The 11,441-nt window shown below is 54.0% G+C and overlaps 1 protein-coding gene across 6 annotated transcripts in view; it reads right to left on the bottom strand.

Annotated features, from left to right (window-relative positions):
* Nucleotides 1-3,990: 3,990 nt before the first annotated feature.
* VIPR1 (vasoactive intestinal peptide receptor 1) overlaps nucleotides 3,991-11,441 on the bottom strand; it is a 35,114-nt gene continuing 27,663 nt past the window's right edge. For 3 of the 6 annotated variants that reach the window (XM_004033924.4, XM_019023537.4, XM_055381372.2), the window contains 7 exons: nucleotides 10,679-10,832; nucleotides 10,080-10,140; nucleotides 9,742-9,808; nucleotides 9,278-9,369; nucleotides 6,495-6,624; nucleotides 6,215-6,256; nucleotides 3,991-5,510 (listed from right to left, as the gene is read on the bottom strand). In XM_004033924.4, coding sequence (XP_004033972.1) covers nucleotides 5,319-5,510; nucleotides 6,215-6,256; nucleotides 6,495-6,624; nucleotides 9,278-9,369; nucleotides 9,742-9,808; nucleotides 10,080-10,140; nucleotides 10,679-10,832 — 738 coding nt within the window. In that variant the 3' untranslated portion in view covers nucleotides 3,991-5,318. The remainder of the gene's footprint in view (nucleotides 5,511-6,214; nucleotides 6,257-6,494; nucleotides 6,625-9,277; nucleotides 9,370-9,741; nucleotides 9,809-10,079; nucleotides 10,141-10,678; nucleotides 10,833-11,441) is intronic. The other 3 variants (XM_019023539.3, XM_055381373.2, XM_063703723.1) reach the window with 2 other exon arrangements.

The raw sequence follows: 11,441 nt of genomic DNA, 5'->3' as shown, positions 1-11,441 counted from the left end.
GATCTGTGTAATGGAAGAGGCAGGGCTCTGAAGTTTGGAGAACTGGGTTCAAGGCCAGGCTCTATCAGTGACTTTCCTGGTGATCTCAAGCATGTCCTTTCCCTTCTCTGGCCTTTGGTTACCCCGTCTGTCCTGTGTAGAGGCTGGGGCATTGCCAGGGTGGCCTTCTGACCTGTCTTCCTTATCCCCATAGCCTACTGGGGTTACTGTCCCTCTTCCTAGGAGGCTGTGTCTCCAGGGTCATTGGCTCCTGCCTATTAATATCTTGGCCATCCCTGGCCTGATTGGGGTGTTTAATGACTGCCAGCTGTGGCTCCGGCCCCCTCCCCTGGGAGAGATAAGAGCAGTTCCTGTTCCCACATTGGGAGAGGCTGGGTCATTGTTCATTAAAATAGGCCCTGGGTGAGTAGTGAGAATGGAGGGGCTGATTCTGACTCTTCACCCCACTCCTGCCAGCACAGCAGATGGGGTTGCCTGGGGATATACACTCCCCACACACCCCTCCCCAAGGGGGCTGCCCTCTGTCCCCACCTGCCACCTGAGCTCTGTCACTTTGGGTCCTGATTCCAATTGCCTTAGAGCTTCTCCCCAGATGTCCTGCAGACATTACATTCAGCATGTCCTAAACCAGGTCATCATTTCCCCAGCCCTCCTCCTCCCCACCTGGAAGGGGGACTGGCAGCTTTTCCCAGCCTGCCCCTTGGGCCCTTCTCAGTAGCCAGAGTGGCCCGCCCCAAACCCACCATCATCCCCTCGGCCTCACTTAGGAAGCCTCCACTGTGCTCCTGCTGCAAAGGACCCCTGATGCCCGCCCTCTAGGATTCAGGTATCCCTGGCACCCATCATGTTCTCTTGGGAACCAGAGACCCCTACCTAGCTCTCAGAGACCACCTCGATGTTCCCTCACCTGAGACACCATCCCCTATCCATACTGCTGGCAAACTGGCCACCCTCCTTGGGCAGCCCATGCCCTGGAGTGGCAGGAATCACCCAGATGGTGACCTCTGCCATGGAGGAGATGGTGGCTCTCTGCACAGGGATGGTGGGGTGCTCCTTGTCCTTGTCTTCCCAGGAGGTACCCACATGAGTCAACTGGGCTTTGCCCTCAGGGACTGGGCTTAGGGCTCAGTCAGTGGCTAGGGTCCAGCCTGTGGCCAGTCAGAGGCTGGGCTCTATCGGGGGTTACATCTGGGTCTGAGGCAGGGTTTGTGTGCAGCAGAGGTCAGTGGCCTGGGTCTAAGGGCCAGGCCCCGGGTCGCCTTAATTTCAGACTAAAGCCTGATAACCAGTCCTGCGGCCTCACTGCCTCACCGCCTCCTCCCTCTTGTATCTCACTCTGCATGGCGCTCAGGAGAGAGGCCCGCCCTCTGGATCACTTGGCCTCCTAGGAATGGGCCTCCACCCAGGTGTTTGGGCACTAAGGTCAATCTTAGTGAAGTCCTTGAAGCATCCACCACGGGGCGATAGAGATGAGTTGGCCTGGCCGGACAGGTACCTGGCAAGGGACCTGGGAGTGGGCGGGGCAGGGGGAGAAGGAGGGGACCATGAAAAGTCCTGCTTGTGGCCAACCCCATTATTCCACGGCTGTTTCCGGCCTGGGAGACTGTTTCAGCTTCTCGCCATCCTTAAGTGCCCATCACTAAGCTTTGCCCTTCCCAGTAACCTCTCTGAGCAGGGCCCCACCTATGTCCTCCCTTTTGTTGTCCACATCTTGGATCTCTGCTTCATTCACTCTCCACCCTCTTGGCTGACAACTGGTCCCATACCCAGGCTGTCTGCCTTACCCCAAAGCCATGACACACGAATACGGGGGGATATCAGGGACTGTGGTGGGTGGGGCAGATAGTGTGGTGTGGGGGCCCCTCCCAGCCTTCACACAGCCCAGGCAGTCTATAGGGTCCTAACCTGGAAGGCAAGGTGCTGCCCTTTCCTCTGCATTTCTGTCCCCCTCTCCCTTCTCCTTTCTTCTACTGGCCTGAGTTAATCTCTCAAGGAGTCCTGCCAGATCTCTGACCTTGTTCTCTGCACAGCCTCCATCCTCTGTGTATGCCTTAGCCCCCAACTTCTTGGGGCTCCTCCCACCAGCTGCTGTCCTTCCCCTGAGCCCAGGGGGGCAGAGTGGGTGGCAGAAGGCTCTGGGCAGCCCCTCGTCATTAATCATCTGTGCCTTAGCCAGGGGCTAAGCAAAGTCATCTAGAACACTCCCTATTGTGCAGGTGGATGGAGAGATTCATAATCAGGAGGAGACCTGCCCATGATCTCTGAGAAAGTCTGAGGCAGAATTGGGATTAAATGACAAGGGCTGGGTCTTCTGGACCTTACTGAGAAGTATGGGGTGGACAGGGTCTCTGGAAGCAGTTCAGAGTGGCACCAAGTAGGGAGTGGGAGGAGGGAAACCAGAGAGAGAGAGGGAGGGAGAGAGAGAGAGAGAGAGAGAGAGAGAGAGAGAGAGAGAGAGAGAGTGGCATGCCCCAATTGGATGAGGGGAACATGGACAGACTGTCTGTCCCCTGTCTCTCAACTCCTATGCCTTGGAGTGGCGGGAATGCAAGATGCTCAGGGTCAGTAGACTGGGTGCCGTGGCTTACACCTGTAATTCCAGCACTTTGAGAGGCCGAGGTGGGCGGATCACCTGAGGTCCGGAGTTCAAGACCAGCCTGGCCAACATGGCAAAACCTCATCTCTACTAAAAATACAAAAATGAGCCAGGCGTGGTGGTGCATGCCTGTAGTCCCAGCTACTCAGGAGGCTGAGGCAGGAGAATTGCTTGAACCTGAGAGGTGGAGGTCGCAGTAAGCCAAGATCACACCACTTGCACTCCAGCCTGGGCGACAGAGCGAGACTCCATCTCAAAAAAAAAAAAAAAAAAGACGCTCAGGGAAGAATGAAAGAAGTTCTAGATGCCCCAGCTCAGCTCTCCACCACCAGTACCTCACTGGTGGTCACCACTGTTGGTCTGGGCAGGGGTGGGGGCTACTGACAATGTTCTCTCTAGCAGGCCTGGGGGTACCTGAGGTCAAGGTTAGGAACAGCGCCTCCTTCTCGATCCTATGGCTGACCATGCACAGGGCAGGGCATGGAGTGTGAATCTAGATGGAGAGACCGTGCCACTCCTGGATATGCTGGGCAACTGATCAAAGGGCATTTCCCTGGGGGTGCCTCTGCCCATGGCTCACAGTCACTTCTATTCTGGCCTGAACACCCCTGACTCTGGCCTCTGAGGATACTGGGTTGGAACTGTCATTGATGATGGGTCCTGGAATGGTACTGGGTCAGACAAGGCATTGAAGTAGCTGGGCAGGCAGATCTGAGCCTTTGCCAGCCAATTCTGACCACATTTTACCAGCTTGACATCCCTCTCCTGCTCCTCTAGCAAGTTTGCAGGAGGTGGGACCCAAGGAGGTCAGCATGGGCAACGGCTTTGGAGACATCTCTTGCTGACTGATGTTATTTGCCATACTGCCTCTGTGTCTAAACCTTTTTATTAGTGCCATATTGTCTCTGCTCACTCAACTTGTGTTGGTGACATTTGTTTTGTCCACTACCTACCTCCTCTTAGCTGAGCCTGGGTAATTGCAACATGGTCATCCTAGACCCTTGTTTGCAGCAATGTCTGTGGCCTGTGAAACACTCACACTCAACCATTTCTGGGACCCTGGGCAGCTCTTCCAGCTGTTTTGTATTGATCTGAGATTAGAATGGTCTTTTCTTGGCTGGATTTAAGGAGTGGGGGGACACAATGGGGACCTGGTCTTCATCACACTCAGAGGAGAGAGGATACCACTCAAAAAGATGGGAGCTGAAGGCCCTCAGAACTGTGAACGCCTCATATGAAAATATGGATTTCTGTCAAAAGCCAAAAGAGTGGAGGCATCTGGTTTCAGTAATGTATTAGATCACCCATCCTTTGGGTGGAGGAAGATGGCTCCAAGTTGGAAGCTGGTCCCATTTTAGGCCATATGAGAACATCAACCACCAGGGGAACCAAGCCAATCCAAGCCAACATTTATTGTTGCACAAGCCTGTTGCAGTCCTGAGGGGATCTTCTGGCAGAGGTGTGGGTAGGAAGCTGAGTGGCCACTGGGGTGAAGGGCAGACAGAGGAGGCTGTGACCAGCAGGCTCCTATCCAGATGATACATGAGATGGAGGCCTCCTCAGCCACACTCCAGGGAGGGTGGGGTGGCAAGGGGGATTCAGGGATAATGGCATTAATAATACAAGTGGTAAACAAATAACCAAGAGGATCTGGCTGGTTACAATACACAAAAGTTAGCAGTAAGAGTCTGTGCTTTCACATTCCTATCAGACAGATCTGAGTTCAAATCCTGTATGTGTAGCAGGGTGAGGTATCTGCTTTCTGTCAGAGCCCATGGGTGCACATCTCTGAGCCTAGTTACAACAGTTGGCACATAGGTAGGTGGACAAGGAGGGCAGCTCTTGATTCCTGTTGCTTCCACAGCACGGAGGGTAGCTCTTGATTCCTGTTGCTTCCACAGCACAGAGGGATAAGTATGGCTGGTGTGACAGATCCCACTTGACAGATGAAGCCACTGAGACTTGGAGAACAGGTAGGCTTAGTCTGAGACCTAGCATTCGCTGGTGGCTGCCTTCTCATTTCCCAGAGGCTTCGGAGTCCCTCAGTCCTTGGGTTGCACCGTCCTCCCACCAGACTGACCCTGGGGCCACTCCACTTCGGTGGGGAACCACTAAGATAGCTGTGCTCTCCAAACAAAAACTCCAGAATAGCCCACTTTGAGGAGCTTGATAGCTAAGCGTAAGAGAGAATGGGATAGTGAGCTGCATCTTCAGTGAAATGCCTGAGTGGTAATGCTTAACCCAAAGGAACTTGACAGCAATGGTGAAATTTCAGGCACTACCGTGGTGTTGGTGCTGGTGACCTTCCCGGGCAGAACCTTTCTGCCCTCAGATCACACCAGTGTTGTTTGAGGATCCACCGGTTGCTTTCCTCCAATTGGGCAGAAGAGCCAGCAGGGGGCAGAGTCAGGATGAAAGTATGTAGACTTTTTGCCCTTGATTGGCGTAGGGGGCCTTTGGAGGAGGAGTCTAATGACTGAGTTCCACCTGCAATCCTCCAGGCGAGGAGCTCCCATCTCTCTTACTTGCTAGAAACGCTCCAGGCAGGCTCTAGGGCTGCGTTCTCTAGGAGTGTCCGGACCAGAGACCAGGGGGCCGGGGGGCAGCCTCCGAGCCCAGGGCCGGGGCTGGCCGCGCCCGGGCAGGCCTCTGTCCCCGGCGTCTGCCGGGGTGAGTGGGAAGGGGCGGGAGGGGCCGCCTTGGGCCCCTGGGATCCTGGTGGTCAGACCAGGGAGACTTCGGCTTGGAAGCTGGAGGAGCGGCGGGCACCGGGGCTGACGCGGGTCAGCATGGAAACCTGCGTGCTGCACGTGGCGCCGTTGCTGCCTCCCGACGGGTGCCGGTATTTGGGGTTCCAGCCCAGGACGCCCTGCAGGTGCCAGCGCCGCCACTTCCGCCTCAGCTCCGCCTGCACCTAGGAGAGGGGAAGGTGGTCAGGCCCGCTGCTGTGGAGCCTCTTCCACTGCTGATTGGGCTGCCCTGGACTTAGGGTTCTGAACTAGCCAGTCTTATTCTCTTCAGGAAATCAAAATGGAGGGACCCCTATGCTGCCTCGGGCGGTGCAAACTTGGGACTGGGTTGAGGCCAGGTTCAGAAGGAGGCCTTGGAATGGCAGGAGGTAAGAGGCAGAGAGGATCCTAGAATACAGTCCAGGGAGAGGGAGGGATGCTGCTAGGGGTGACTGTACTCCAATTCTACCCATCCTGGGTCTCCAGCTCACTTGAGTGGGTTTTTTGTGCAATGTAACCAGAGCTCCACAGCAACTCAACCTTCACTGGAAGCCCTCACCCCTCCCCACTCACTGCACACAGCCACTTAACTGGGTGTTTCTCAAACTCTGTTGTGCACAGGAATCCCCCTGGGGTTTAGTAAAAAGCTGTTTGTTTGTTTTTTAAAATAATTATTAAAATGCAGATTCTAAGCCAGCAGGTCTGGGGTGGTCCCAGAGATGCGCATTTTTAACAAGGGCCTAGGTGACACCAGTGCTACTAGTTTGAGGACCATACTTGGAGCAGCAAGGTTTAACCCGTCCTTGCTCTGCACATATCCCACCAATGTTTCCGGACCCTGGTCCTGGGAGTTCCATTGCCTGAGTCCCAAGGACTGGGAGGGGCTTACCTCACCATTGAGGAAGCAGTAGAGGATAGCCACCACAAAACCCTGAGAAGGAAGATGACAGGAGAGGTGAGGTAGACAGACCAGAAGCCCCCAGCCCTGCCCCACCCCTGGCTCCAGCCCCTGTGTTCCCCTGGTTAAGGAAAGAGCTAAGCACAAAGTAGGTGCTTATCTAATACTCATTACAGTAAAAAGATTGGAATCCAGTGGCAAGGGCCAAGACTCCAGGTTGAATTCCCTTAAAAGCCAGGGAAGAATGCAGCCTTAAGTCAACAGCCCATACCTGGAAAGACCCCACGACAAGCTCAAAGACCATCTTCACTTCAGGCTTAAAATTGTCCGGAAAGAAGGCGAACATGATGTAGTGTACTCCAAACAGGGGGATCAGCAGGAGTGTGGACCTGGCTAGCCTCCTGGAGACAGGGGAGGGACAGGCCATGGGTATGTGTGTCCACACATGTGGATATGATAGGGTGTGGCATGGGGGCAGCTGGAGGCACAGAAGATGGGGACAATGACCAGGAAGTGTGAGGATGGACTGTAGGTTCCTCTGAATATTATGCCCTTGTCTGCTCCTGTTCCACAGCTGCAGTGCCTCTGCCCTTCTGCCCCCAGCCCTCCTGGCCTGGAGGGAAGCATGAGAGAGAAAGAAACCCCCTCTATTCTCACCCTTCTGGAGGAGAGAGGGTAAGAGGTAAAGGAGAGGCCAGTGAGAATGATGCTAACAGGGACATGTTAGCTGAAATCCACTATTGGGAGTTCTGTTGCCTGGGCCCCCTGGTCTAGGAGAGGCTTACCTCATCATTGCAGTAGACGATGCTCTCAGCCATCAAGAGCAGTAGAAAATCTCTTAGGCAACAAGAGATTCTGGTTCCTCCTCTCCTGGTCTCAGTTTTTCCAATTTGTATAATGCAGTAAGTGTATGCTCGACATAGTCAAATTATAGAAACAGAGGCCCACTATGAATTTGGAAGTGTTTTGGGTACTATGAAGTATAGTGCATCCATGAGAGACCATGAGAGAAGATGTACTAGGAAACAAGTCTTTCTAACTGGGTGCTGACCACATACGCTCAGGGCCACTTGGGAGGGTGATGGGGACCCAAGTTCATACCTGATCACCAGGGACAACCCAAAATTAATCAGTATCGCCCTCTATCTGTGTTTTTTCTGCTGTGTCTGCTTCTCCAGAAGTTGCCACCTTCTCTGGGGTTGCATCCCCCTCCTCCTACCTCCCCACACCAGTGCATATACTCCCAGCCTGCTCTGAAGGACCAGCTCCTTCTTCACAGCTTTGTGTGCTCACTAGGGTCAGCATTCATTCTAAATGCTCACCCGCCTCCCATGGCCCAGAGTTCTTCCTGGTTCAGGCCTCCCAGCCACCTGACCTCATAGCTGATCCAGGCAGTGTGAACCCATTGCTCCCTGGCTAGGAGAGGTGGGGGGTGGATAGGGAGGGTCTCTGACTCTGTCTCTCCTGCCTTAGCAGTCAGTCCAAGGAAGCCTAGCCCAAGGCCTGAGGTCCCACAGCAAACTGGGGGCAGAGGAGCTGGCCTTGCCCCTCCCACTCCTTCCTGGACCTGGTTCTCAGCCATGCCAAGATCCTGAGCAATGCCCACCCCTCTTCGGCTGCAAAACTATCCCACGCACCGGAGGCTAACAGATGGAGGCTTTCTTTAAATCAAAGGCTTATGGGAAGGTGGAGAGTGGGAGCTGACAGCCTCTCCTTGAGGAGCTTCATCTCCAACTGCCCCCACCCCTTTTGCCTGCTGACAACTGTTTCCTTTCTGTCTCACCACACAGACCTGGCCCTGACCATGGCCAGCTCTGTTTGCCTCAGATTCAGGTCCTTTTGAACCATTGTAAGTTGGGGGAAATAAGGTCCCATCGGCAAAGGAGAGGATAAGGTTGCACAGGCCCGATGTGCTGCCCCTCAGCAGACTGCAGACGCCCCCCCCCCCGCCCCCCCCCCCCCCCAGCCTTTCCTTCTCAGACAGGAAGGGAAGCTCCACCTACACACCTGGCGGGAGAGAATGCAGTCACACCAGGAATGTGAGTCTTAGTCTCATCAGGGAGAATCGCAGGATTCCAGAATAGAATCCTAAATCCAGCAGTGTGTGACATTCTAGCCAGGAATCTTAGAACCACAGCACAGACTCTCCAAAGAGAAGCCAGGCCAAGAAGAATCCCAGGACTGGAAGGCCTTGTGGGACGTCCCAGGTTTGTCTTGTGTCAATAGCACTGATACGCAATCTCCTACTCCCATCTGTGAGCATGCAGACCCTACTTGCCTTCCCACAGCCTCCCTTTTCATATTTTTCATGTTTCTTTAGCTCTGTCTTCAAGCCTTGTTGCTCCTGCAAAAAACCTGCTTCTTCCTCCAGTCCTCCCAAGCAGGGGGAACAGTCCTGACACCTTTCCAAGCCCTGGTCCATGGACATTGTGCCCCCTTCTCCCTGCCCATGGTGACCTGCTCCAAAACCCTCAAGGAGAAGGGAGTGTATGTCAGTTTCCTCCCTGTAAAGTAAAGATAATTTTGCAGGGGACTGTGTGGATGAAATGACATGATGCATGGAAATCCCTTAGCGTGTGCCTGGCATGTAAACTGCAGGTGTCATCATTATTACTGAGGAATACTGAGTCCCGAACATGGCTGTCTCATTGGTGGACTGGAGTCTCCCCCAGGGCATTCATCTACTATGTGTTTATTGCACCCTTTTTCCATGTGAGGCACATGCCAGGGACTGGGCACATGGTATGAACAAGATACAGGTCATCGGTGTCCTCTTGAGCTCCCTGGCTTGGCAGCAGATGCATACCTGGGAAGGATGCTAGGTGAGTGTGGGCAGGAGAAGCATGCATGGGGCTCTGAGTGCAGCCTGGTGAGGGTGGGGCTGGAGCAGGGGACGGTGGTGGGCTGAGCCAGGCCATGGTGGAGGTGGGAAAGAACAATGTGGCTCTTTGGTGACTCTGGATGTTTGGGGTGGGAGGACTTCAAGGAGATGTGGGATGATTTGAGGACTGGGGATGGAGGTACTGGGGGCTGAGGCACTAGGCCCACACTCACGAGTATGGACTGCTGTCACTCTTCCTGATATCTGGGGGCCGCAGTTTCTGAAGCAGGATTCGGATGATGCAAATAAACAGGATGAAGTTTACCTAGTGGGTAGGGACCCGAGTTCGGGCAGTCAGAGCGAGAAGGCTGAGGTGTTCAGGCCCCTCGACTGCTGGCCTGTCTTCTTTCCCAGGGTCCTGCTGCCCCTCTCTCTATCTTACCTCTCCTCTGGCGTTTCCCCTTTGGGGAGGTCATCCGGGAACTCTACCTCCTTCAAATCCCTAAGGACTGTGCTCCCAATCCGCTTACACTCAAGGAAGAACTGGTGGGACAGGGGTGGGGATGATCCTGCATTGGGCATTAGGAAGCTACGTTTCAGTTCTGACCTAGATACTAATTTCCCATGTGACCTTGGGCTAAGTTGCCTGCCCTTTGGGCCTGTTTCCCCATCTCTAGGTGGTGGGAGGGTATCTTACCAAGATGGAGGTGAGGATGGGGCCCTTTATGATCCACCACAGTGAGGAGTTGATGGTGTCCCAGCACCTGAGCAGACCGTGGGGAGGAATGAGAGGGTTTGTCCTCAGCCAGAGAGAGACTCAGCAGCACCTCCCCCAGTTGTCCCCAGCTCTGCTCCTGAGCACTTTAGCAACCCCGGGCCCAGAGTCTGTTGCTCCCCAGGTCCTCCTCCAGCCTCCCCTCTGGCCCGAGAGCTGTGGTTTTTGTCCACTCACCAAGGCCAGATGGCATTATCATCCCACCCAGGGGGCCTGCCCAAGTGATGGCAGCTGGGGGAGTGTGTGGGGCAGCAGCTCACCCATAATCCTCAAAATGGATCCTGGCGATGGTCCACACTATGGTGAATGTGCTGGGTACCCCTGTCAGGCCCAGGGAGAGTGGAAGAGCAGAGAGGGCACAGGAAGCAGGGGTAGAGGGCATGAGGGAGAGATTTTGGAGAAAAGCAGGGAGAGGGAGGGAGAGAGAAAAGGGTGGGTTGTCAGTCTGCTGTCTTTGGTTGCATAGGTTGTTCACCACGGAGGGATGCTCCATTGAGGGGGTGAAGCTGTATGCCTGAAGGGTTGTGTCTACCTAGACGGACATTCTCTTTCTAATTGTGACAGAGGCCCTTTATAGATTAGCAGTGGCCCTGTGTATTTCGGGAGCTAAAGGGAAATGGAAAGGTGTTCACAAAATCTGTCCCACAGGTCAGCCCTAGGTGCAGCTGCAACCTGAGGGACTTGTCCTGGGCTCAGACATTTTGAGGACTTTCTTGACCCTTGGCTGATATCCTTGCAGGCAGGACCTGCAGCTAAGCAAGACGTAGGACTGCAAGCTGGGTTGGCACCCTCCCCCTAGGGAGTTCTCCAGGCCTTGCCCCCTCTGTCCCCAGCCTGGAAGCCCTCCCTGGTACCATACCCCAGCCGATGAGTATGTACCCCCAGAAGTACTTCCGCTCAGAGAAGAAGGAGACGGCAAGCAGGGTGTACAGGTAGAGGCCCTCCACCAGCAGCCAGAAGAAGTTGGCCATGACACAATATTGGAAAAAGACCATGGCTGCCTTACAGCCCACCTGCAGGGGGAGGAGAAAAGACGGGGTTCACTGGGGCTGTCAAGGTTCCTTGACTGCCCACACCCATGTCTGGGGGGACAAACACAGTTGCAGTGCAGCCAACTTAATCTCTTTGTTGTTTTGCATTATCCCCTTAAAAATGTACTCATTGGTTTTCCCATTTTCCCTAATTTTAGATCCTCTGATACTTTGGGATAAACTGGTGATTTTAATTATCCATCCATCAGTTCATCTATTCACCTTCCCATCTATATATCTACCCATCTGCCCATTCAATCATCCACCCACCTATCCATGTATCCATTTATTTACCCACTCACCCACTAGACATTCACTATCAACTCACCCATTTATCCATTTTTTATCCATGTGTCCATCCATCTTCTATCATCTTCCCATCTATCAATCCATCCACCCACACATCTATCTCTCCATTCTTCTACCAACCCACTCAGTCATCTACCCATCCATTCATCTCTGCACCCACCCATCAGTCCACTCGTGCATCCACCCACCTATCTACCTACCTGCCCCTCTGCCTATCATCTGTCCAATCTTCCTTACTTAACCCATTTATCCTGCTGCCTACTTAGCCATCCACCAACCTGC

The sequence above is a fragment of the Gorilla gorilla genome, chromosome 2, assembly GCF_029281585.2.
Source record: "Gorilla gorilla gorilla isolate KB3781 chromosome 2, NHGRI_mGorGor1-v2.1_pri, whole genome shotgun sequence".
NCBI lineage: Eukaryota > Metazoa > Chordata > Mammalia > Primates > Hominidae > Gorilla > Gorilla gorilla.
The sequence above is the reverse complement of the archived record's forward strand: the minus strand, read 5'-3'. Positions and strand labels throughout refer to the sequence as shown.